This window comes from Populus trichocarpa, chromosome 8 (assembly GCF_000002775.5).
Source record: "Populus trichocarpa isolate Nisqually-1 chromosome 8, P.trichocarpa_v4.1, whole genome shotgun sequence".
Taxonomy (NCBI): domain Eukaryota; kingdom Viridiplantae; phylum Streptophyta; class Magnoliopsida; order Malpighiales; family Salicaceae; genus Populus; species Populus trichocarpa.
The window spans coordinates 9,513,541-9,540,894 of NC_037292.2; the positions used below are offsets into that span (position 1 = coordinate 9,513,541).

General features: G+C 36.1%; 5 protein-coding genes and 1 pseudogene across 5 annotated transcripts; 3 read left to right on the forward strand and 3 right to left on the reverse strand.

Moving 5' to 3' along the window:
* Positions 1-469: 469 nt before the first annotated feature.
* On the reverse strand, positions 470-2,649 carry LOC7457830 (protein XRI1). Its single transcript, XM_002312453.4, has 5 exons — positions 2,144-2,649; positions 1,832-1,962; positions 1,586-1,679; positions 1,272-1,454; positions 470-1,049 (listed from the first exon to the last, which is right to left on the reverse strand). Exons 1-5 carry the CDS (start codon positions 2,433-2,435, stop codon positions 766-768), a joined length of 984 nt encoding a protein of 327 aa, XP_002312489.4. The 5' UTR covers positions 2,436-2,649; the 3' UTR covers positions 470-765.
* Positions 2,650-4,535: 1,886 nt separating this feature from the next.
* On the reverse strand, positions 4,536-5,822 carry LOC7457831 (non-specific lipid-transfer protein 4). Its single transcript, XM_002312454.4, has 2 exons — positions 5,413-5,822; positions 4,536-4,797 (listed from the first exon to the last, which is right to left on the reverse strand). Exons 1-2 carry the CDS (start codon positions 5,804-5,806, stop codon positions 4,781-4,783), a joined length of 411 nt encoding a protein of 136 aa, XP_002312490.3. The 5' UTR covers positions 5,807-5,822; the 3' UTR covers positions 4,536-4,780.
* An 847-nt stretch (positions 5,823-6,669) lies between these two features.
* Positions 6,670-10,235, reverse strand: LOC7457832 (glutamate decarboxylase 4). Its single transcript, XM_002312455.4, has 7 exons — positions 10,072-10,235; positions 9,693-9,897; positions 8,743-8,943; positions 8,071-8,285; positions 7,654-7,907; positions 7,515-7,567; positions 6,670-7,421 (listed from the first exon to the last, which is right to left on the reverse strand). The coding sequence occupies exons 1-7, from the start codon at positions 10,155-10,157 to the stop codon at positions 6,909-6,911; spliced, it is 1,527 nt and encodes a 508-aa protein (XP_002312491.1). The 5' UTR covers positions 10,158-10,235; the 3' UTR covers positions 6,670-6,908.
* A 5,655-nt stretch (positions 10,236-15,890) lies between these two features.
* On the forward strand, positions 15,891-17,659 carry LOC18101536 (protein transport protein SEC13 homolog B-like; annotated as a pseudogene).
* Positions 17,660-19,113: 1,454 nt separating this feature from the next.
* On the forward strand, positions 19,114-22,949 carry LOC7471451 (eukaryotic translation initiation factor 3 subunit I). The gene is made up of 8 exons (XM_002311520.4): positions 19,114-19,447; positions 19,590-19,805; positions 19,884-20,011; positions 20,909-21,028; positions 21,127-21,216; positions 21,838-21,924; positions 22,018-22,097; positions 22,673-22,949. The coding sequence occupies exons 1-8, from the start codon at positions 19,264-19,266 to the stop codon at positions 22,746-22,748; spliced, it is 981 nt and encodes a 326-aa protein (XP_002311556.3). The 5' UTR covers positions 19,114-19,263; the 3' UTR covers positions 22,749-22,949.
* Positions 22,950-25,800: 2,851 nt separating this feature from the next.
* Positions 25,801-26,693, forward strand: LOC7457834 (pentatricopeptide repeat-containing protein At3g56030, mitochondrial). Its single transcript, XM_052455107.1, has 2 exons — positions 25,801-26,159; positions 26,243-26,693. Exons 1-2 carry the CDS (start codon positions 25,801-25,803, stop codon positions 26,691-26,693), a joined length of 810 nt encoding a protein of 269 aa, XP_052311067.1.
* The last annotated feature ends 661 nt before the right edge of the window (positions 26,694-27,354 follow it).

The window sequence follows — 27,354 nt, forward strand, 5'->3', positions numbered from 1 at the left end:
CCCATCGTGATTTCTCCAATGTTGATGTTTTGAGTATCAGTATAATAATCTGCCGATCAGCCTAAAAATTTAATTTTTTTTATTATTATTTGAATCTAATGGTCCTATTGATCGTTTGTATTATGCACTTCAAAGCATGCATGCGCATATATATATATGCGCGTTATAGAAGGTAGGTTGTGTAGAATTCAGAACCTAACAGAAGCCAAAATAAACGCTACATCATAAGTTTAGAGATTGTACTGATGATTTGCAAGGAAATGTGGATTGGTTAAGAAAGCTAATTAACCCGAAGATATTTGTTAAGAATCTTAGATTTAAGTATAATATTAGAGGTGATGCATGATAGCACCGAGCTGCCATTGTTTCGTGGATATATAGGACCAGTGCAGTAGTAGCAGACCATGCCAAATAGAATAGCAGAACGCATTGCTCGAGTGTCTTTGTCAGATAAGATTGCCACTCTTGGTTTTGGATAATGGACATGGCTTTTGCTTTTTCTCTCTCTTATTTCTTTTCCATTCTTCCTTTCACTTTTTTCCTTACACTCTTCCATTTGAGTTCAGACCATAAAAATGTTGTATCGTTGTTGCGTTCAGCAACCTTTAAGCACTAGCATGGCCATCCTGCCAATACATAGAAAATACTGACTATAACTCTGTAAAAGAAAACCATTTTACAAGCATATCATTTTCTATACAATTCAAACAGACAACGCATGACCTAAGCACAGGAAATAAGCAGCAGGACTAGTACTTCTCCTCTTTAACCTTTCGTTCTAATAATAGTGATGGTGCCTCTCCCTTGCGTGTGGATTCTTGTAAGGGCTACTACAGCTTTGCCAGAAAGACCTGGGCCATCAGCAGATACACATGGCCTACACGCAAAATCCCCTACCGGATGTCTTACCGGCCTTGTCGGTGGCATCAAGATCCTCTCATTGATATCGTTTATGGTCATGTCTCCTTCTACCCCACCTGGTTTCACTAGTGCAAATGGATACACCACCCTTGTTGCCACCGTCTTCCTTCTCTTATTCTCATGATCATCTAAAGCACAAAACACTAATAATAATAAGAAACTAACCATAATGTTAACAATAGCCTTATAATTCAACCATAATTCTCTTAAAGAAAAGGAAACAAAAAAATAACCCCGAGGATACCCAGCTAACCCTAAAACCCAAGAAATGGAAACCGACAATACATAATTAATATACAAAAGGAAAAAAAAAAAGCTTATCTATCTGGGTGTGTGAGAGAGGGAGATACCAGTAGAATGAGGGGAGTTTTCTTTTTCAAAAATGGAGTTTGTGGCAGCCAAGTCTTTGTAAGAAGATGATGATGAATAATCAAGAGTTTCCGGGGCTGATATTTTCTCTCCTGGTGTTGTTATCTCAGAGATAACATTTGCTTCGTCACTAGTATTGCTCACTGACGTGCTCACGAGCTCATCTACAACAATATTAATCAAGAGAAACGCAAATTATATCCGGCTCCCATAATATTTAATAAGGATACACATTATTAATTCATCCATGTAACATTATTTAAGAACAAATTATACAAGCAGCTAAAAATCATACCGGAAGGTCCACGAAAACCAGTAATGTGGCTCATGCAACTAAAATTCTCTGACATTAATTCCCAGTCGTCAAAGTTTTCTTCATTCCAGTTGCTCTGCTCGTACGCAAAACATTAAAAACCACTCATTATATAATATTAAACCATTATGAACCTTATATCTTAAAGAGCGCAGGATATTATTAGATTTAAACCCCTATATAGCTAATTATACATTATATTTAAATTCAAATTGTGAAATAAATTACCTCTGGAAGGTGATTTGATTTTTCGGATTGATCATCATGATCAGTAGCGAACAACAGCAAGCGTCTTCGTTTGGATGGCTCGTTAAATTCAAGCAGAGCATCTTCTAAGTACCCGGTTGAAAAATCAGACTCTAGAGAAGAGAAAAATGGTAAAGTTCTTGTATCCATGGCAGTGACATAAACACGTTATTCACATCATGAGTAGGCTTTAAATTACCCAAGATAAGCGTTGTGGACAAAAACTGTAGTATAAAGGAACAAATAATTAACGGAAAAAAAAAAAAGAAAAGCAGAATCAGGCATCGTACGTACCTAAAGACATGTCCGCTCTGAGAACTCCGAGGCTTTGGAGATCCCAACCTAGGGAAGAGAGGCCAGCACCACCAATGCTTTTGTAATAAGCCATGGAGTGAAGCTCAAAACCAGCCCGTATTTTTGTCTCTGTATAGTTATTTTGACACACGATCATTTCACATGGGGCAGTGGTGACCTGGTGTCCTGGCGAGCCATTTACACTAGAATGATGCAAATGGGTGCTATTTATTGACGTCGTGTTTGTAGAAAAAGAGTAAGAATTATGGTAGTATGAATTTAGAAGCAGCATTCAGTCAACGGCAAGCAAGAGAAAAGCCATTGTTTCTTGGGATATGGGAAATGGGGTCGCTCTTTTGTATTATTTCCTGGTGTTTGTATACGTGTAAGGGTTAATCATGGTGGGGGGCCAGAACCGAATTATGGCGAAGGTTATCATTTTGCTATTGTTTGGTGCATGTAAATGTCTGTGCGGTGGAGAGAGAGAGAGAGAGAGAACAAGAACCCCTGCTCAGACACACAATTCAAATTTCAGCTTTCCATCCTTTTCTATTTCATTTCTCTTTTCTCTGTTTTTCCTTTTTCCTTTCCCCCCCTTCTCCCCTCCGGTGCTTGTTGTTGCCAACCGTTTTCCCTTTGTGGAACTTTTTTCACACATCCTTCACCAATTGTGGGTCAGATCAGTTCCCTCCACCACTCTATTTATTTATTTATTTGCTGTTGGGCTTTTTTTGCTAGTGGGTCCATTTCTTTGGCGTGCTGGTGGGGGCCGGCGTAAGGATTTTGAGGATGAGAAGTGTGGGGCCACGCCCTTCTAGGGGCTTGATTTGATTTGAAACTTTGTATATTTGATGATTGAAGTTTTGATCAAACCGCAGAGATGGAATTTCCGACCACGACAAGATTAATTTTTATAACAAGCAGGTGCCGATTAAAATGAGTTTAAGAGAGTATTTTTTTTTCTTGTAATATTTTATAAAAAGAAATAATTAACGTAACATGTTTTATAATTAATTTTTAATTTGTTATAGAATATTCTTAGCTTATAAAATTATGTCAAAAAGACGTTTAGAATTAATCTTAATTGCAGTCGTCATTTTACTCCACCATTATAACCACTGCCGTCACTCCACCACCACCATTTAAGTCTTTATAATATATTATTTTTCATATTATTTTATAAAATATTTTTTAACATCTAATTTTTTTTATTCATAAAATATATAATGGAATAAAAAAACATTCTTAAATTTGATATCAGAAAATTGGTCAGGTAATATCCTACTGCAACTAAAAAAAAAAAAAGACAGAATGAGAAGATCAGCAGAGTAAGTTCACTTGGTGTGTGAATGACATTTTTTATTTTTTATGGTGGCGTGTGCCAAAAAATCTAAAAGTGACGAACATAAATTAACAGAAGAAGAGAGACAGTGGGCTGGGCTTGATGTGCTCATAGACTCCATGAAAGTAATTGGGCGTTAGGCCCATTGACAGCTATATTTCACCCTTTTCTTTTGTTTTCATAAAAGGGCCCTCTGGTTGGTTTTGTTTTGTTACTATATATTGGGGCAATGCTTGGTGGGCCATGATGGAATTGAATTGAATGTATAATATAATGGAAAATTGAATTGAATGCTTGGTAGCGTGATGAAATCGAACAGTTTTACATCTCTCTCTAAGGTTGTAATCTTGTATGTCGGGCTCGAAGTAAAGGTGATAAAAAAAAAATAGATTAAATTGAGAGAACAAAAAAAAAATAACTAAAAAATCAAACCATGAAAAAAATTAATTAAATTGGTAAGAATATTTTTTAAAAAAATTGGTTTGGTTCGGTTCCGATTTCACAAGTTTAAAATCGAAAAACCTCAACTAAACCAAACCGGTTTAGTTAAAAATATATCGAAATGAATCAAAAAATCAAACCGAAACCAATCATATAATTAGAAATTCTAAAAAAAAATTCAAGAAACAATATAGTTCTTGGTTTTTAATATAAAATAATCAAACTAAATCAAATCAAATCAAAACTAATTAGTTGAAACTAGTTTTAATTTTATTTTTAAATTTTATAAAATTTTAATTTAATTATTTTATAGATAAAAACCGAATTGAAAATAATTTTTTAAGGTTAAGTTGATATTGCTCATGATATCATGCAAACCCGAAGGTAGGGCTAGGATTGAAACTAGCTGTAGGAGATTGGATGTTGATCATTATATTTTTCTAAGTTTGATGCTCATTAAGACCAGATTTCAAGTATAATAATCTCATATAAATCCTCGATCATCCCTGACATAGCAGAGATCCTCGATTGAGTCTTTCCATACAAAACTATTGTTATTTTTCAACATAAAAAGGAAAGGGGGAGAGTAAATGGAAAAAAAGAACCAAGAAACGAAAGGATAGCAGATTCTGTAAGCAATATATAAAGACAAACTTCAACTGCAAAAGCTGAAGAATACATAAGAAGATACAGACGGCATGTTAAACAACTGCCGCCGCCGCCGCCTTTGATTCTACTGGGTCAATGATTATACAGAAGAACATGACCCTAAAATGGCAGCTCTTATTAACACAATCTCAGCTCTTCTCATGTGGGCTTTGCTACTTCCCTCCTGTCTATTTTCTGGACTTTCATCATGGGAGCGTGTACCCTGCAAAGAGACGACAGCAAGATTAGCCGTTGTTTTTATCAAGAGCAAATGGTTCGGATATCTTGGCTTTCCAGTGATCCTGCTGCTGCATAAAGCCCACGCAAGGAATCGAGCAACGGGCCCTGTCGAAATGCATGTCCTTCTCAAGAACTTCCTGTAGCGTCCTCTTAAACGCACGCTCGTTTCATGCCAATTTTACTAATGACACTCCCATTTTGCTGATATGAATCAAGCAGTAGTGATTCATGAGGCGCAAAAATTAAAATGAGTCTCTGATCTAACTTGTAACTGAGTTGATAGTATTCTCTTCCCAGAAACTTCAGATTTAAGCTCTTCTTTGTAAGAAAATTACTAAAATTAGTTCAAAATTAACTAGTGTTAGCTACTTCACTGATAAAGCTACTTGACATGTTGATGAAAGTCCATGACCATTAGGCTTTCTCTTAGAATCAAAACGGAAAAAAATTTGAGACGAGGAGAAAAATGCTTTATTGATTTTAGTGTTAATCTACCAATTTCGAAACATGAGGAGGGCAAGACGCCTAGGGGGAAATAGTGATTTTGATAATAATAATAAAAATCAATTCGAAACAAATTGTAAATACTGTCACTTACTTCCACACTTCTTTCCAGCTGGTCTGTTTCCAATGTTGCAACGCTTTGGAATGGTGATGGCAATTCCTGGCTTAATTCCAGCTTGCTTTGCCAGAGGTGACAGCAATACAGCACAGAGACATTTCGGGGCAGTCTTGATCAAGGAACCAACTTTGGAGCAGCAAGTCGGTGGCACAGCGGCCCTTACATTGCCTGCCGCGCTCAAGCATGGGCTCAAGCTAGCCGCTGCTGACCTAATTGGTGTCTTCCCACACTCTCCTGCCGCATTAACATCACATATGAAAACATTTGAAGCTACCAAACAAGCTAACATAACCACAACCCAGGCTCTCATGTTGCTACTCATTGTTTCTATTCTCGAAGAAGGCAACTTCACTCTAATTGCTACATACATTACCGAGTATGTAGCCCATATATATAGGCACTACAAATTCCTGATCTTTTGATAGTGCGGTGGTTGTGGAGGCGTGGAAGAAGGATGCGGTTTTGTGCCTGAATATTGTTTTCAAAATGTAATGATTTGATTCACTTCCACTGAGAAACAGTAGCCTCTATTGTTGACACAGAAGATATCTTTCCACAATTAGAATACCCTTTCTTTCTCTCTTTCTCATCCAAGCATTTTCTCCTCCTTTCACAGATGATGCAACTCGATTGGAGGGTTAGATACAAAATAGTGTGAACGGAAGAATTGAGGCTTGGGAATTATCATTACATTTAACATGATTGAGACTTGAGAGTTCCATGATATGCTCCTCCGTGCTTTCTATATTACAAAATTGCGTGTGGCATACGTATGCAATGAAGTTCTTTTTTTTTTAATGATATATATATATATATAAAATATCAAGAACCACAGGGTAACATGCCCATACAAATGTTTTTTCGTGGAAGTGACGCTCTGTCAGATCTCTCCAATCTCCTTGGTTTTCCCTGGGTTTAATTTTATGAGGCCGGGCTTGATCTGTATTTCTTCCTTTTTTGCGCTGTTTTCCTGAGCTAGATAGAGCTCTCTGTAGGCTTTTGTGCTTATAGTGCTTGGGCTTAATCACTCCCTTTTTTAATTAATGAGAACCAGTGTATTGTGCTCAAATATAAATCGATTTCACTTTTCGGCCGAAGCCCTCTATTCAGCCAAGAAAAGCGCACACAAAATAGTCCAAAGAAAGAAAAACAAAAAAGCAAGCAACCCAAATAGCACTACTTGGAAGTAACCGATCTCAATTTTGTAATAAAAATATAAAGTCAGCAATCAAATTGAAGTGAATCGACGGATCAAATACTAAAGCAATTAAGCAATAGTAGAATACTGCAGGTAAAGAGTAGCCGTAAAGGTTTACAAACTCCCTTCGTGGAAAAATGAAGGGCTAGAAACAGGACTAAATATTTAGACCAAACAATTTTATCATGTCAGTTAAAAAAAAGCATGAGAAATTTAAAAAGGGATCCTTCTCAATGAAAATTGTAATTTGTAGCTACGCAGTAGCTAGGCAGATCTAACATATTTTATTTTTGTCGGACTTCTTGGCCATGACAAAGTTTTTCCAGTAAGTAGTGATTTCCCTTTGCGTCTCCATGGCTGTTTTCTTGACCACAGTGCCATTCTTTCCTTCTAGAGAGCCACTAATCTTTCCATTCTCGTTACCATTGATAGACATTTTAGATGAGGGTTTCGCAGGGAGGGCATCAAGTTCATGCATAACCTTCGTTATGTCAAGCACAAGTCGCTCAGCAAGGGTGCGGGAGAAATCTTCTCTGATAACAACACGAAGCACGGTAATGTGCTTCGCATCTGCTGGCATGGTGTAGGCTGGCACAATCCAGCCAAAGCGACGTAGCGTTTCTGCTATTTCAAACTCGTTGTGTCCCCGGTTTTGGTCCTTGAGTGAAAAGGCTACGAGAGGCACCCCAATGTCCTTTGACACAATCTTAAAGCGCCCTGTTTTCTCCAGTCCTTCTTTTAGCACCATAGCATTATCATGACAGTTATCCATCACATTTCGGTACCCCTGATGACGACACGGAAAATTTTTAGTTTTTCTTTTGTTGAATAATAACTTATTAGAAGAGATGGGATTACATTATCCTATTGGCTTTCTCACCTCATAGCCCAGGCGGATTAGTTGGTAGTACTGAGCAATGATTTGACTAGAACCTGAAATCGAAAAGCGATAGAACTCCATGTTAATTAAGGTGTAAGAAAGTTCCTATGCCTTGTATATTCGAATAAACTGCAATCACCTTTTGAGAAGTTAAGAGTAAAAGTGGGTTGATCGGATCCAAGGTAGTTTATGTGGAAGATAAGTTCCTCTGGCAAGTCTTCCTTGCTCCTCCAAATAACCCACCCAACTCCAGCATAGACAAGGCCATACTTGTGGCCACTGACATTTATGCTCTTCACTAATGGAAGTCTGAAATCCCATTCAAGCTCTGGCCACAGGAATGGTGCAATAAATCCACCACTAGCTGCATCAACATGAATTGGGGTATCCCATCTGCCAAGCATAGGATTAAAAAATTAAATTACGGCAATGTTACTCTATACATATAAAGGATATGCACTGTTTATGTGTGTCTATATATATATATATATATATAAGGTAATTCAAGCTAATTAATGAGCTATGTTTAGGATTGTGATCTAGTACTGATAGGTACCCAGTGATTTTGTTCTTTTCAAGCAAAAGATCATTCAAAAGCTTGACATCTTCAAATTCTCCATTGAGTGTAGAACCCAAGATGGCTGCAACACAGATTGTGTTCTCATCCACCAGTTCCACGGCTTTGGCTGGGTCCATTACATAGTAGTCCTCGGTCAGCTTCACTTCCTTCAGTTCTACCTCAAAGTACCTTGCAAATTTCTCCCAGCATACCTACATACATACATACATAGATAATAAAAAAATTAAAAATTAAAAATAAAACCCATCTGCATTTATAAAGATTAAAGCAACGTTTTTTCTTAGAAATAAATATATAAACCTTGATTAATCTACGCGAGTATAATATGGAATTGCATTTTATTGGAAAAGTTTTGATGCCCAAATGATATGGACTGACTGATAGACTGCTATTTTCATGTTTCTTTTGCCTGGTGGCGCTGACACGCTATAGCCCGGCCCAATATAACGAGCCCTGGTCTTGGAGGTGCCCAAGCCTCCTCTTTATCACAAAAAAGATTCGATCTTATAACTTCTGTTTTTTAATCTGTCTCTGGTGTTTATACTGCTGCCTTTTAAATTATTATACAAAGAAGAAAATATGGTTTTTATTAAAAAAAAGAAAAGAAACGAGGGGAAAATGATGCGAGGATTGAATCAAGGGTCATACCTGAACATTGGCACCAGTGACAATGTTAGGCTTGTCACAGGGTTTCCCTTCGGCCTTGCGCTTGTTCTGCCACTTTCTCTTGAATGCAAGGCCTGCCAGCATTATTGCCTCTGATGACCCTACAGTGCCAACCCCGACAGCAGCCTCAGACTCCCCTAAGGGAGCATTGAAAAGGTGTGCTATCATGTTCACACAGCGATTCTGCACATAAATATCAAGTAATTTTGTGTCAGTCAAATTAATTCTATTATTTAAACGCATTTTGATTTGTCCAACCCCACGATTTAGTAATAAGCACGTCAAGAAACTGTGTGATCGGTGTTAGAAAAAAATTGTTTGAAAATGATATGGTATAGACTATAGAGAGACAAGGTTTGTTGAAAAATCTCCCAGCAGTCCGTTTATTTTATTGCTCATGGTTTGCGTAGATCTTCTGCAAGCAGAAATTCCCAGTCTATTGACCGCCTCTGTATATGCTCGTTAATTTAATTGATATGATATTGACCAAAGCACCATAAGACAGGGAAGAGTTTCAGCTGAAAAGTCAAATTTCAGCTTTCTGACTTCATGGTCTAAGAAAACCAAAACAAAAGCGAAAACAAATCAGCATGCATCCTTTCCCTAAGACTAATAAACTCTTGCCTCCTAAAAAAATATAAAAAAGTTCCGAGTATAATTTTTTTTTTCCTGGTCTTGATAGAACTGATAGAGCCTTACTGCCCTTAAAAGTTAAAACCACAAAACAAAAACAGGCTTGTAAACCATGGGAAAGTGTCCGCTGGTGTAGCATCTCTGCATTGGAAACAGAGGAAAATTATGCATCACCAGCACGAACTCTCTGCTAATTCTTGCTTTGGGCATCGGATGCTAAAAAGGACTCTGTACAGAGCTCGTAAAAAATACACCTATATATAGTATGCAAGTAATTTTTAAAGAGAGGGTTGGGTGACCTGAAGCTCGGTGGTAACGGGGTACTCGTCCATGTCAACATAGTTTTTGTTGATAGAGTCCATAATAAGCTTATCACATTCAGGCTCCATCCAAGTAGTCACGAAAGATGCCAAGTTCAGCCTCGGTTTCCCGTCAAGCATCAGCTCATCGTTTATGATCTGGAACGCTGCCTCCTTCGGTATCGAGTTCTCCGGCATCTTGTACCTGCAAATATCATGATATATCAACCGCCAGCATATATCAACATCCTATACGTTCCAGCTCGCAAGCACCCGCGGGCACACACACACGCATATATATAGCAGTAGAAATGAGAGAAAAAAAGAGGAGGGGAACGCAAGGCACAGCAACAAATTAGGTGATGATTGCGTATTATACCTTGGCAGCGACTCTCGGACGTAGCGAGAGGCGAAGGTGGAGTGCATAGAGACATCGGACTGGGAAAAAATTTTAGAGAGCACCATTGTTTGGGTTTGAGAACAGACAAAAGATCTTCAAAGATTTAGAGGTGTCTGCCTTGGTTTGCTTGGACAAGAGGTTGGAGAAAGTCGTGGTATTTATAGCTAGCTAGTGGGGAGCTGGTTATTAATTAATTAATTGCCTTCTCCTATTAGTTTTGGAGGTGTGAATACAGATGATGAAGTGATTCCCCTTTTGGTTTTTTCTATTCTCTAAAAAAAATATATTCGAAGACAATTAGGAGAAGGCAATAGTGGCTGTGTTCATTATTTCTGTACCTCGCTTCGCCCACGGAAATGCAGAGTAAAACGATTATAAGTAAATAAACGAGAACAGAGCATGGGTTTATGTATAAATAACCATTTGTAGACGACTACTCCCAAGTCACGACTTTTAAATAACAAAAATTTATTTGTTCAAGACAACAGAAATTCTTTCGAGTTTCAACTCAGTACATGACAGGGAGCTAGTTTGATCATGTATTCATGTCAGTTGTGACATATCATTTTTTTTATGTTGTCACGATTAAAAATAAAAATAGAAGGATCTCTGTAATAATAATAAAAAAAAATAGAGAAGGCTTTAATCATTAGGTTGGAGGAATTCTATTGACTGGAACAATAAAAAACCTCTGTCATCAGTTAATTACGTAAATAGTTATAGATCTACATATAAAATTTCAGCTTAATATATAACGAAGAGTAAATATAATATAGCAGTATCTTTTTGAAATATTTTTTTCGATGTTCATCATTTCATTAGCCGATTTTGAAAAATAAGCCGTGTAGACTGTCAACTAATTATTCAAGTCATTGACAAAGGTGGTTCAAGTATCCTCTCTGTTGTTCAAATTAACCGACTCAAGCTCAAATTTATCTTCTCGATCTGTATATAATTAATTGTTTTCCTTTTTTTGTCATCGTATCCCTAGCAACACAAAACGTTTTTTTCTCCAGCTATTAAAGTGAAATTTTTTTTTATTGACGAGAATGTTTAAATCAACTTGCGCGTACCTCAACTAATTTCATAGGCCCTGAAGTTAATAACCATGTAAGTCTCCAGTGGCCTTGAGATTTGTAAAACTCGAATTGATGACCTCTAGAAAGTAAATTTAGAACCTAACCAGTTAAATTATACCCTCTAAATTTATGTTATTGAAATTTCCTCTTATATAAGCGAACACGTAACAAAATCATCCATGTATCTAAGAAACCTTTCATGTATTTCGCATTTCAAGCTATTCCCTTTCTAGATGAAGAATATATATCATTAGTTTCTGTAAGCAAGAGGAGAACATTTGACAAGTGGTTTTCATTCTTAGGCTGATTACAAAGGCATACACGCTAGGAAAAGAAACTGTCGCCCACAGAGCATTTAGTAGCGAAACGAAGCCTTCAAGCATCTTTCATCTTCTTCTAATCTCGTCGCTTTCGGTGAAAAAAAAAGAAGTTGATCAGATGATATCGAAGATTTTTTATTTTTCACTTCGAGGTATATTGATAAATTAATCTTCATGATATTTTATTGCGGACGGAGGTTTCTAGTCAGATTCTTTGGGTTATTCTATGTGTATGCCATTAAATAATAACTTCACTCTTAACCATGCCTAATAGTAAAAACTTGAAAATAAAAAGTTTGTATTTCTGTAATTTCAGGTTCGAGCTCTATAGTTACTAATATGATATCTATTGGAGGCTTACATGGTCGTTAATTTCAGGGTCCGTGAAATTAGTCGAGATACACGCAAGTTAGCCTAAACACCCACGTTAATAAAAAAAAAATTAATAATAATAACTTCACTTTCGTTTTTACTTTTTTAAATTTCAATAATAAAGTTATATTACATTTAGTTTTCATGTATCAAAATCAAATTCTTTTTTAATATAATTTTACACTGACTACCTGGTGTATTCATAAGAAATAATAACTTTTGTTGATTTTAATTATTATACACACACTTTAGCACTTTTTGAGCATTGGAGATTTTTTGCAATAAATTAGCTGGCAAAGGGTGATTCCTCCGAGCATTTATAAAGTTGCAAGTCAAAGCTGACAGGTTCAGGGGTCCTTCCCTGAGATGGTAAAGGGAAACCTGAGGCCGGTTTGATTGTCATCAAACTGCGGACGCGGCGAAACTAATCCGCCTTGGCATACGCGGCAACTCTCTCTCCCTCTCTCTCCCCCCCCCCTTTTTCTCCTATGTTGAATCACTCTGTGGGAGGTTAAGTCAAAAAAGTACATACATAAACCATTTGCTCAAATGGAAAACTTCGAGGGTTATAAGGAGTTTTGTTACTTCTTTATCATTTTTTTTTTATTTTAAAGTTTTAATTCGAGATCATTTATTTTTTAAAATATCAAGTCAAAGTGAGAATTATACACTTAACATTGTCCAACAATATTGGTATGCAAATTGATTTAAAAATATTTGTCATCATTATTAAGAAAACAAAAACAAAGAAAACTCCTTTCAAAAGGAAACCACGGTGGTCACGGTCAAAAACAAGACACGGCCAATGGCGGCTAACATGGACTTCGAGGATTCTCTGTATTTTCAATCTCTCATGTCACCTACCTTGAAAGCATGTTCCTTTTCAAAATAGCAAATGTATGTTAATATTTAATTATATAAAATAAAATAAAATTGTGTGTGTGCATGCGTATGGGTCATATATTCGTACGTAAGCATCGTATTTGATTCGCAAGACTTCACTGTCCAATGTTTCCCCTTATTTTGGGATGAATATATTTCTCGGTACGTCCTTTTCTTTGATTTGCGCTGAAACTTCCTCATTTTCAAGTTTCAAACAGGGAAATGCTAACAATACATTTGAATAAATTCATTTTTTTCTTTGTTTTAATTTAATTATTTTTAGTGTGTCACGATCTTTTTGATGTGTTGTTATTAAAAATAAATTTTAACAAATAATAATAAAATATTTTTCAATATATTTCAAAGTAAAAATTATTTTAAAAAATAACCGTTATTATAATAATAAATGAGTCTAAATACAGAAAAAACACACATTTTAAGAAAGAGAAAATAAAGGAGTGTCAAAATAATATATTGAAATTTGAAAAAAATGAATTTTTCAATCCTTGAATTGACCTGTTTTGTGTATATTGTTTGACTTTGACCCTGCTTGATATTTTAAAATTTTAGTAAATGTTTTTCACATCAAAGTTAAGATACGTTCCCTCTTGTATCTATTTCTTGTAGCTACGCCGGTCTTTGTTTCTTAACACATGTAGCAATGTGATGTCCAAGATTGTCTTTCGAATAAACATCATGGTCATAGTCACTCTCTAGTTTCTAGATCAGTACACGCACTTCGGTTTGTTTATAAGAAGACTCCAGCAGCAAACATAATTTCACATCCAACTAAATTGACATCGGTGTTTTACTATGATTTGTTCTTAAAAATATCAAAAAAATAAAATAAATATAGAGGTGAACTAGTAATTTTCATTTTGTTGCATAGTATAATTACACCTATGACCTTATAAAAAATAAAAAACGCTTATGTCTAAGGGGTATTTTTGAGTTTTTTATTTTTTTCATGTTGTAATTACCAAATAGTCCTTGGGGTCAACTTTTTCTCCAAGGGCAAGGGGTATTTTTGGTTTTTCAAACCTTGGTTTTTTTACAATTATAACATGGCCCAGGAGTCTTCTAGTCTTTGTAACATGTTTATACAATGTAATTACCGAATAACTATTGGAATCAACTTTTTGAAATTTATTTTTTGATTTAATCTTTAATTATTTGATTTTTTGGCAATCATCATTCATATGATTGCAATTTAATTCTTCTATTGATTAATTGTTTTTTTGACAATTTAATCACTTGTTGTTTGATTTCATTGTTTAATTTCATTGGACTTTCATTTCATAATTGGTCCTTATTTTTTTATGATGCTTTAAAACCTGGCCTGGGAGTCGACCTCCTTCATGCCCCGAGTCACAGGTTGGGTTGACTGATCAGGGTTACCAAGGTCAAATTATACCAAAAATAAAAATGATATTATTTCAATAAAAAAACAATAGCAACAAAAAAAAAATCAAACAGGTGGACATAATTTTTCCCTAACTAATCGCTTGATTTTTTATTCAGTTGAAAAGTAAAATTTGTATTATTTTTATAAAAAAATAATGGAGAAAAAAATTCAATTATGATCCTTTTTCTTTTGATTGTTCTTTTTTTTGTTTTGGATTTTTTTAAGATTTTTTTCATTAATTTCCATTTGATTTGATTTTGTTTTTATATCAAATATGGCACTCGTTCTCTTTATTATTGTTTTTTTAATCATTTTCTTGTTTTTTTTCTTTCAATGTTGTCCTTTAACATTTTATTTTTTTTCTTTTTTTTTTCTAGATTTAGTCATCATTTTTCTAATTGCTCTTTTTTTTATCTTTTTCTTAATTTGTTTTTTTCTTTCAATTTTGTCCCTCAACATTTTATTTCGTTTATTTTTATCCAATCTTGGTTGTTGTTATTTTAATTGCTTTTTTTATTATATTTTTCAATCAATTTCCTCATTATTTTATTTCATTATTTTTTTTATATTAGATTTGATCCTCGTTGTTTTGATTATTATTATTATTTTTTTTTTATGGTTAAGAATTTTGCTCAAGATTGTTTTTGGTTTTATGTATGGTCATCTCGATTTTATGATCAGAGTTGTTGGCTTTAAAAATTAAAAAAATTAACCCGCCCTGCGGCGTAACGTGGGCAAAAAAATAAAGTATTTCACTAATTTTGATGGTAGCCCCGTAAGCTATAGTTAGGAGTGAGAAAAAAAAATTATATATAAAAAAATTAATTAGATATTTTTTAAAAAAATTGTTTCAATTCAGCTTTATTTTTTAAAGCTGAAACTGAATTAATCAAATCAATCAAAAAATTACTAAAAAACCAGGGATACTATAAATATAAAAATATTACATTTTAGCAAACTAGCCGCCCCTTCCCCAGTCACCCTCTCAACCTCTCAATCTAAATCAATATATCTGTCTCTTATTGCATTCTAACACATTTGGCACCTTTGCTCAGATTTGGATCATGGTCGCGTTGGGTTAGATCCTGCCCTGTGAGGGATAAGAATTGTTTCCCCCCCTCAAACCCCTGGTGACTTCCCAGTCGCAGTCCCTTGTTAAGTTCCTTCTACACTTCTTAGTTATTGTCAGACTTTTTTTTCTTGAATTTATTTGATTTACTACATTGTTTCAGGGATGACCATTTATTGGTAGTTGCATCTGGAAAAGAAACAAAGGCCGATAAAGCTGGCCCCATTGCTGAACCCCATTGTCTCTTGCAGAAGTACCTGTCATTTATCGGTGTTTTTTTTCTAGTTTTGAACCTTAAATAATTGAAGCACCTGTGATTCTTTGAGTAGCTCTAAATGTATAGAGTTTACTAGAGATGGTTATAGCTTCAATATTTCTGAAAATAGAAGATCTAACACTAGATTTAAACATTAATGTATATTTTATAATTATAACATTATTTTGAAAAGGGTCACTTAATATCATAGGGGCGAAACTGGAAGATTCTTGAGGGACTGTTAAATTTTAGAGACAGAGATGGAAATGGGCCAGAAGAAACCGAAGTGCTCGATTTGTTTGGATTTGTGGATGGGCTTTGACCCTAACTGTGTTGGGCTTAAATAAGTCTTTTAACTTTTGCATATCCATAAGCTCTATAACACACGATGATCTTATTGTTGTCTCTTACAGTGGCTTGACTCGAATTCCATTATAAACATCCAGCTTTCATGCATTGAGATAGATTCACCAAAGAAAGCCCCTGTAATATCCAGCCAAAACATATTCTTTTTTCTGGCATTCAAGTGAAGTGAAATGTAGGCAGAGCTCCTTCGATCCAATAACAACATCATTCATAGGTTTGAATCTCAAACACACAATTGAATTTATTTTTATGTTATGCAGCTAGTAATTGTTGGTTCAGATCTAATCAATCCTTTTATTTATTCATCCATGTTTCATTCATTTTTTCTTTATTGATTATCGAAAATTATTAAGCTCAACTAATTCCGTTTCATTGGTGGATTTATCGTGTTTTTTTGTGAATTCTGCAAATCTATTTCTAAGATTAGGGTTTCTGAGATGTGATTTTGGTAGTTTTGAATTTTGAAACTTTCAATCAGATTTTTGTATTTATTATTAATTTGATCTAAATCTGATCTGTTTTGCTTAGTTGCTTTAGTGAATTAGCATTATTTGAATTTTTTCTTCTTTGATTACACACACATATACATATATCCTCTCTATATGGATGGTGATTTTATTCATTCTTTTTTTTTTTATGAAATTATTTGGATTGCATTTTTTGGGCAACGAACAACAAAAATTTGCTTGACTTTATTTTGGGTTTTCTTGGTAGGAGAAAAGAACGGTTTTGATTACAAAATGCCTTCTCAAAAAATTGAAACTGGTCATGAGGACACTGTCCATGATGTGGCAATGGATTACTATGGAAAGCGGATTGCAACTGCCTCATCGGATCATTCAATCAAAATAATTGGGGTTAACAACAATACTTCTCAACATCTTGCAAATCTGACCGGGCACCAAGGCCCAGTTTGGCAAGTAGCATGGGCTCACCCGAAATTTGGTTCTTTACTTGCTTCTTGCTCTTATGATGGCCGATCACAATATGGAAGGAGGGTAATCAGAATGACTGGACACAGGCTCATGTTTTTGACGATCACAAATCATCTGTCAATTCCATTGCTTGGGCACCTCATGAACTGGGGCTTTCTTTGGCATGTGGTTCATCTGATGGGAATATATCTGTTTTTACTGCACGTGCTGATGGCAACTGGGACACATCAAGGATTGATCAAGCTCACCCGGTTGGTGTAACCTCTGTTTCATGGGCTCCATCCACTGCACCTGGTGCCCTTGTTGGTTCTGGTTTGCTTGACCCTGTTCAGAAGCTTTGTTCAGGTGGCTGTGATAATACTGTCAAAGTGTGGAAACTTTACAACGGGAACTGGAAGCTGGACTGTTTTCCAGCTCTCAACATGCATACTGATTGGGTGAGGGATGTTGCTTGGGCACCCAACTTGGGCTTTCCCAAATCTACCATTGCTAGTGCCTCACAGGATGGGAAGGTTATTATATGGACTGTGGCAAAGGAAGGTGATCAATGGGAAGGTAAGGTTTTACATGACTTCAAGGCTCCTGTCTGGAGGGTCTCCTGGTCCCTAACTGGAAACATACTGGCTGTTGCTGATGGGAACAACAATGTCACGTTGTGGAAAGAAGCCGTAGATGGGGAATGGCAACAGGTGACAACTGTTGATGCCTAGGACTTGTGATCTTAAAGCTTTTACTTGTAAAACTAGATCGTGCTTTGATTCCATGATAATCCAATGCTTTGGAGCTCTTATGATCCCTTTAACACCTCTCCCCACCCCTGAACATTATTCTATATTTTTTATTATTGTGTTAGATAATTCTGGATGCCGATTTTTGAACTTCAGTCTTGATTATCGTGTGCAATTGGTAACATTTTTCTTACTTGGATGCATGGAATATCACTGTTTGGTTATTATTTTCTCTTGCTAGATGGATATCTTGACAACATTGCTGGAAGAGTATGATTTTATTGCTGTTCCACTTCGTTCACCTGTACATTTGCTACTTCATTTTGGCCATATGTTTGATTAGCCAGAATTTGACACCATGTAACCATTTTCGCGTAGTAAATTTGTTTTATAAAAAATAGTTAAGAGGTAGAAACCAAAGCTGTGGATTGTGATGATATTCTTGTTCAAGGTTCTTGAGTAATGTCAAATGGACTAGTATATTGATACAGATGGCTGATCTATAAGTGTGATGGTTATCTGGGTTCGTCACTGTGTATGAACCATAACCACAGAATTTGGGTTTTTATGGATCATCCAACAGTTTTAGATGTACAGTTGTTTGTCTATGGTCACTCAGGTGTTGAAAGTTGAAACTGGCAGTTTTATGAGGATTCTATGCAGAGGAGTTACGGAGGCCCAAAAAGGAAAATAATATCCGAACCCAATTCTACTCTTCTATTTTTTTTTCCGACCACCAAGTCTTTTTCTTTTTTCGTTCTCGTCTTGTTTGATATTAGACATTCCAACCTTGCTACTATTGTATTCATCATGTAAGACAGGACAATTGGATATGGCTAAGGGAGGTCAAGTTTCACCATCTTGGCAAGGGAAGATAATTTCCCTAGTTTATTTAAAAAATATTAGGAGTTACAAGGCCAACATGTACAATACGGTATAATTAATTAGTTAATTAGTAGTTTATCGTCTGTACTTTTGCTGCTGGTCCCAGAAATTTTTTGGTATTTTTTTATTAATTTTTAGTTAACCATAACCATTCAAGTTATTCAAGTTAGGGTTAAATTAATTTTTTATTTTATTATGTAATGAAAATATAAAAAATAATTTATTATCAAATAAATATTAAATGATAAAAATTAATAAAAAATTCATATTAAATAATAAAATTAAAAATATATAAAAAAAATGTAAAAATATCTTAAATCCTCGAACTTTAGCTTCACTTTCAACTAATTGATCTAAAACACCACTTTATTCTAAAATTTATAAACAAATATATTAATTAAATTTACTGTTTATTTTATATAAACAGTCAAACCTAACCTAACCATTAAAGTTGTATTGATGGTATATAAAATTATTTGTCTTCGTTTTGTCTTCATCCATGTGGTGGCTATGTCTATAAATATGATATGTTTGTACTACAATGATACTCCTATAATCTATTTATTTTTTTCTTTGCGTTTTTTATTTTATTTTTAAAAAAATTACAGTTTATATATTATCAAGAAAAATGCATTACTGAAAAATAATTTCAGACAAACAAACGAGTCCTTAAAGAAACTGAACTTGGGCTGGAAGTGAAAGGACACAATAATTGGCAGTGGCCCAGCAAGTCACACACCGTCAGGGACATCTCTCGTTGTTAATAGGAAAGGAAGGAAAAAACCCTAGCTGTTCTTGCTGCCTTCGTTTTCCTCCTGCGAATCAGCAAAACACAAACAAATAAAAAATCTCTTAAAAAAAAGGGATAAAAAAGATGAGACCAATTTTGATGAAAGGGCATGAAAGGCCCTTAACATTCTTAAAGTACAACAGAGAAGGGGATCTCTTGTTTTCCTGCGCTAAAGATCATAATCCCACCGTCTGGTTCGCCGATAACGGCGAACGTTTGGGAACTTACCGTGGTCACAACGGCGCCGTTTGGTGTTGCGATGTCTCAAGCAAGTTCCTATCCCCCCCCTGAATTATCATAATTTCTTTTGTTTTTTTGTTCTTGGGAAATAAATTTCGCTCCCATTTTATATATTTTTTTGCTGTTTTTGTATGTTAATGTTAATTGTTATTTTTTTTAAAACAATTTAGGAGATTCGATGCAGCTGATTACTGCTAGTGCGGATCAGTCGGTGAAGCTTTGGAATGTACAAACTGGAGCGCAATTGTACACATTTAGTTTCAATTCGCCGGCTCGGTCTGTGGACTTTTCTGTAGGTGACAAGCTTGCTGTTATTACCACTGATCCTTTCATGGGAGTCACTTCTGCCATTAATGTCAAACGCATTTCTGACGATCCTTCCCAGCGTAAGTCAGTGAACGTTGAAAGGGATCATGTTATTTTTTTCGTTATGTTGCTAAATGATGTCTTTTTTTTGTGTGTAGAGAGTGGTGAATCCGTGCTCACCATCACTGGACCTGCGGGAAGAATTAATAGAGCTGTTTGGGGACCCCTGAACAGGACTATCATAAGTGCTGGAGAGGATTGTGTGGTCCGCATTTGGGATTCTGAGGTAACTCGCTAGTTATTTCTTGCATTATTTTTATTGTGATGTAGGACAACTTGGAGGCAGGATAAACTCCCTGAATTAATCTACAAGCTACAAACGATTGTCTCTTTGCTGATAATTCTAAGACCATAAGGTTTAGAATTATTTGTGGATCTTGGTTTTTGAGAACTCAAATTTAAATTCAACTCTACACGGTAGTTCAAGTTTCGTGCAGTAGGCTTTGTTGGCATATTGCTCTGATCATTATTGCATTAGAGAACTTTAAAAGAGAGCTGAAAAGCTTCCAATGTTTCTGTCAAATTGATCTCAGAGAGTGAGAGATACTTCTTGTAATCTGACATCTATCTAGACTCAATGACCCTAAATAGAGTGTTAATTTTGGCACAGTATTCTGTATGGTAATTTGCTGTTTTAGACACAACTCCCCAAAGCTTTTTAAGGTGGTTAGGAATACAGCTATTTGGGAGAGCTTGTGAGGTCAATGGTGGGAATTTTCCATGTGACATGGACTGGATCAGGTTATACCATTTCAGATTTATACAGGATGGCTTAAGTGTCTGTAGATTGGGGCGATAAATAATCTTTTGGAAAGATAGAATCTTGGTTGAATTGGCATTTCCATGTAAAGCAGTTGCTGAATCTTTCCTTTTAATGTGTGTCAACATGCGTTTGTTTTTGTTTTCACATACAAGTGAGCAGAGCCCTTCTTCTGCATGCTTTTTTGCGCTTTGTTTATCTATTGAGCTGTTATTGTTTTGATTGAAAGTATAAGAAAAAAAAAGATACTTGAAGTTTTAAATTCATTTGATTTTTGCCATCTGGTCTTACATTTTGCTGCATTCTTTTTGTTGGTTGGTTTCATGACTGAGTTTATTCTGTACTCTCTTATCAAATTCGCAGACTGGAAAATTGTTGAAAGAGTCGGAACCGGAAGTTGGGCATAAGAAGCCGATATCATCACTCACAAAATCTGCTGATGGTTCTCACTTCCTGACTGGTTCTCTAGATAAATCTGCGAAGGTTGATTGTCTTACTTTCTTAATTTCTCCTCTGATATTTTCTTGCTGTAAAGTGGTTTGACAATCTCCTGCATTGCTTGTTTTTCTGCAACTTTCTAGCTTTGGGACTCCAGAACTTTAACTCTTATCAAGAACTACACAACAGAACGCCCAGTTAATGCTGTTACAATGTCTCCGCTACTTGATCATGTATGTACAATGAAACATTTTCTTTTACTGTTTTCATGTTGTACTTGTGTTCTTTGTAACTTTGTTTGACATTCTTTTGGATTCCATTTATAGTGTATAACCCATCACCCCTGTTATTCCTTTTTCCTGTAAACATCTTATTTTTATGTCGTGATGAAGCTATCTTGTTGATCAATGCCCACCATAACTTTAGCCAAGTATTACAGTCAAAGCTAAATTTTCCCAACTAATGAAGTATTAGTTAAAAATGTGTAATGGCCATCATTTCAGTAAAAATGAATTGTTTCCGTAATAACCATGAAGTATACATAATTACCATCGACCAAAATTTGTAAATCATCAATCTAGGGAAGCAGATGATTGTCATCACCTCATACCTTGTGAGCTTATCCTGTGGAGGGCTAGCATGTCATTTTATTCGGTTTAACTACTGATTTATACTCTATCCTTACAGCAGCCATCTACTTCATGCAAAAAAACAAACTGGTGGGATTATTGGCGTACCTTTTGTGGACCACCATTTTGTGCACCTAGATTAATAGAAACTGATCACTTGTTTAATTACTTTCCCTTGTTTTTTCATTTGTTTTGCTACGACCTAACTGCCCTTTTTGCTTGCAGGTTGTGCTTGGAGGTGGTCAGGATGCATCATCTGTAACCACAACTGATCACCGTGCTGGGAAGTTTGAAGCCAAATTCTACGACAAGGTTACTTAATGCTGATGAATGTTTTTTATGATATGAAGATCTGTGGCTGTGGAACATTTTGAATTTGTGTTATTTGACTTTTTTCTTTTGTAGATTCTTCAAGAAGAAATTGGTGGTGTGAAAGGTCATTTCGGACCTATAAATGCTTTGGCGTTTAACCCTGATGGGAAAAGGTATAGTTTCTGCTACCTTATTCTGTCATATTTCTTAAATCGGTGTCAATAAATTTAATCATATAGAATGAAATTCCATTTTTTAATTCACATCTTATTACACAGGCAACACTCTTTTTATGTAGTTTTAAACAAATTAACATTTTGTTTGATTAGTCTGCCCAAAAGATTTGAGCAGTATTACCATCACAATTATTCAGCAATCTGGCAACGATTATTTTCTGGTGTTTTCCCCTCTTTGCTTAATTGACCCTGTATGTGCATTGGTGCTAATCAAATTAGAAAATATTTTGACATTCAAATACCTGGCTTCCTTTCAACTCCAATTATCTTGCTTTAATAGAATATACATCAAGTTTTGGTGACATTATACATCTTAATAATTTCATTCTTCAACTTACTGTGCTGAACTGGACTAATAATTTCAATAGATGAACATCATATAGCTGTTGCCTTACCCCTGTTATGTTTCTGAAATGTGAGCAGAATTCTGTTGCTTATATATTGTCAAAGCTTTTAATTACCCTTGAATGCTTCTTGTTTGATGTATTTGTTACTTGTTGGCTCAAATGTAGTTTCTCAAGTGGAGGCGAGGACGGTTATGTGAGGCTGCATCACTTCGATCCTGATTATTTCAACATAAAGATTTAGATTGTAAGAACATGTATCAATACCAGAATCTAGCTAATAGAGACTAATTAAGCTTTGGAGTGGAGGATTAAAAGGAATTTTGGTGCGTAGGGCCACACAAGATTATATTTGTGCTCATGCTTATGATTTTCCTTCTGTTTTACAACGATTTCTTCCATTTTTTTTTTGGAGCTATGAGCTATGAGCAAGGAGTTTTTGTTTGATTCAATGTTCCTTTCATTACGTATTTATTTCTACAACTGTCTCCTCAAATTTGTTACGTGACAATTGATTTACAGTTTAATCATTGAACTGGTCCGCTGTCGTGGCAATTGGGTTCTTAAACAACTCTTCGGAATTGTCTTGCTTTCCTAGGCCTGTTCAGAATGGAATTAAGTATCAAGCATATAGGTGACCGTTAAAATTTAACTAACTTAACGAGGTCTGATCTTTACATAATTTATATCGATTGGGAAATTACAACGATCTCGGAAATTTGATTGAAAATTTATTTCAAGAAATACTTAATAAAACCTCGTCGTAACAAAATACCCTTGATTACAATTTGAAAAGATGTTAAAAAAAAAAAAATTCATGAAATATTGAAAGTGATTAACATCTAAAGGTTCGAAGAGACGAGCCAGAGAGATCAGGGAGGGATGGTGATGGTGCTATTTTTTGTGTCAAGTCCACTCCTTCCAACGCTGTTCTTCCTCTGCCAAGGTCAACAACGTCTATTTCTCCTCTTATCCTGCAATGATGACAGTGGCGAATTCTAATGACAGTTTGAATTTGGGTGAATGGGAAGAACAAAGTTGTAAAGATATTGCTGGTCAGCCTCTTGAGTCCACCATTGATTTCTCTTCTTACAGAAACGACTTCAACAACTTGTGTCGTCATCAGACTAACTCAGATGACAATTCTATGGTACGAAAAACTGATAGCCCATCACTGGCCTTGCCTCTTCCATCGTCTTCCACCTTTGACTTCAATTCTGCTACCGCCTACACTGAAATGATGATGTTTATTAATTCTGATGATAACAATCAATTTCAGGTGCAAAGTGTCGAGTCACAAATTTCTCAAAGGAAAATACCATTCTACACACGATTTTGTTCGTTCCACTTCCTCCTTATATACTGAGATGATCGTGGATTCAACGTCCTATGATCACAAAGTTCTGCGCTGCATTCTTCATTAAAATCAGATAGATGGTGATCGGTTCAAAACCTGCAGTTGGTAGCCACCACATCACACAACTTTATGCTTTTGTATTCACTCCCTACTGCAATTACTAGTTGCTTCTTGAAAGAATTCGGAAGGCCTTTGAATATCGAGAGAACCTTTCCATGCTGTTGTTCTTTCTGTTCTAATTTTCCCACTCACTTAACATTCTTAAATTTCGGTGCTCTAATTGGGTATCGGATTTGAATTCTTCATAACCTGCTACCGCTACTGCTAGTGCAGAGAAGTGAAATTCATTTCTATTTTTTCTGATTAATTTGTTTGCTAAATAAAGAGTGATTAATGTTTGAATTGCCTGGGCAGCAACTCATAGAGCGAGAGACAATAAACAAGATAACAGTTTAGTATTTTTTTTAACCTAGTTTGTATATTTCCTGAACCTGATGCTGAATTTCCAATCAAAAGATAATCTAGAAGACTACTCTATGCTGAAGCAAGGCATTCCTGACTAGTCTCATGGTGAATAGAAGAAATAGATTCAAGAGACAATGAACAAGCTAAGATTCTTAATTCAATGAAGGCAAATTGGTTCCATCCAATATAATGAACCCGAGATGGGCACAAACCATAAGTATAAAAAGACAACCTTTGAAGACCAACAGATTTACAAAAAGAATAAAGCTAATATCTTAATCTTATAATGAATGCCTAACATTGATCTGCTCACATGTCCATAAAATTGAGTGATCGCAATAATAATGTCCTAAGAAAGACAAATCGATCTCATCAAACTCATCATTCGTGGTTTAAATAGCCATAAAGTTGAGCTCCTTCGTTCTCTTCATCATGGCCCTCAAGCCTTCGAATGTCTGCAAGTAGCAGTAGAAATTCTTCAATAGACATGTCACCATCATCATCACTGCATAGAATTTCAAGCATCTCGTCATAACTAAGCCCGTCCTCCAAGTCTAGAGCTTCGGTAGATGTATTATCTAGTATACCCATCTGCTGAGATGCCCTTTCAAACCCTAGATTGCCCTCAAGAGACCAAAACCCTTCATCAAATCCCCTACCTTCTTCTAGGCCACTGTTCAGTGCTAGAATATCTGGCAATAATATAGACTGTTCACCATCCAAATCCATCGTCTCATCATCAACACCACCACTGCAAAAAGTACTCGGATTTTGATTTTCACCAAAATCAAGAAAACCCCGGATTTCTTCCTCAGCTGTACTCTGTTTTACTTTCTTGCAGAAGCCCACATTGTTTTCCCTCCTTTCTTTTCTCTTCCCCAACAAACTTGACGACTTGAACTCATTCTTGTTCTTGTTCTTGTCGTTCAGCACGTTCTCCACGGGGCATTCAGTGAACAATTCGGACAACGAAAAGACATGGTCTCGTACTTGTTCAGAAGAAGACACGGGGCTTTCAGTGAACAATTCGGACAACGAAAAGACATGGTCTAGCACTTGTTCAGAAGAAGAAGATATAGCATCATTGTTATCATCAATAAAACAGAAAAGCATGGCTTCGACATCGGATGAGTTGTCCTCGACAACACTTTCCATGTCCGACACGGAGAAAGAAAAGATCGCTAGAAACTAGAGAGAGAGAGCGAGAGCGCTGCTCAGTGATGGCATAATTTTTACGCCAAGTGAATTGTTTTAAAAAATTGTAGAAGTGAAAGAAAATAACAAAAACTTCCCCCCTCATTTATTTTACTGTCCACGCGGCTTTGCGCTCACTGATCCTCGTAGCTTATCGGTACCAAATCCACAAAAGCAGCCCCTAATAGCCCAAAGTAAGACCAAGACCAAAGATTATGGGCCTTATCGAACCGAGCCCACTATTATTTTAATCCTTCCTATACTCTGTAAAAACAAAACCATGTCGATCTCCCATCTACGCAAACTTGCTAAAAAATCACTGATTCCCCGATCTCTCGTCTGCCTAACCACCGCATCTCCCTTCTCCACCTTCCCCAACTTGCCAACCTCCGCCTACTACGACGATCTGTCCAACACTGCCCGACATAAGAGAGACTTCTCCAAGCTTCGTTACCTCCTCAACAAGCGAGTGAGAGACCACTGCTTCAACACCACCAGCACCTTCAAATTCATAACCAACTCCGAAACTTCTCTCTCAAACCTCGCCGACCTCATCCAAACCCTAGCTCGCCTCGACAATGGGTTCCCTCGCAAGAGCGCGTTTGACGCACTCATCGCCGTCCCTGCAAGCTCAACCGGGTGGACGCGTCTATACTTGTTGTGGATTTCATGGCGCGTGGCGCGTTTGGATTAAATGCCGGTGCCTTTCACCCCATAATCAGCTGTCTAACGAGAAAGAAGAATATGGAACGCTCGTGGAGCCTGATAGAGATAATGGCAGAGCTTGGGATTTCGCCGGATAGAACGACGCTTAATTATTTGTCAACGGCGTATCGTTTCAAAGGGGATTTAACGGCTGCAAGCGGAGTTGTGAAGAGGATTGAAGAGGAGGGGCTGGGTGTGGGCTCGCGTGCTTATGACGTGCCTGTGTTGGACGCGTGTAAGAAGGGTAAAGTGGAAGGGGCGTTGGTGGTGATGGAGTGCCGGTGTTGTATTCGACACGTGATCAACGCGCTGTTGAAGCAAGGGTACCATGATCAGGCAGTTAAATTTGTTATGGTTTGTGGAGGGAAAGAGGAGGGTTTGGATAGCGAGAATTTTAGGATTTTGGGGAGTAAGTTGATTGAGTTTGAGAGGTTTAAAGAAGCTAAGTTGGTTTTGGAGGAAATGTAAAAAAGGCGTTTGTCTAAATTGAGGGATTATTATAATTTGAATCTTAAAAATCTTCAATATTTTTTTTGAACTTAAATTGATTTAGTATATAATTGAGGGATGATGATGTTCTTTTAATTCTAAATTTCCTTGTTAAAGGTACTCTTTACTTTTGATGAAGTCATCTCCTATTATTTGTATGTGATATGTGGAAAATAATTAAGCTAATGAGATGTTGGGGAGTTATCAAGCTAAGTAAAATATAAAAAGAGGGTTACGTGTCGATGTTGAGTTATGATTATAAATCAACTGTTGTAGCATGTTGATCACTGCTGTAGAAAGATGCTGATTCTGATCAGCCTAAACAATGGGAAACCCAGTCTGTTACTCTGGAGATTTCCTGCAGTGTTCTATTTGTAATTCATCACATTAGTCTAAGTAGGAGTAACAATTCTTGTTTTGGTGTATTGGTAGGAGCAACGACAGCATTTGTTGTAATTGATGAATGGCATAGAAATAGAAATTGTTGGAGTTAGGTGTTTGGTACTTAATCTGTTGGCACTTGAATCTTATATCCAGGGTAGGTTTGAAAGGTCTGTGACAAAACCCCACCTATGAGACCTGAATTGTGAGATATGACTAGATTAAATTTTAGCTTTCATCTATCCTACCTCATTGATTG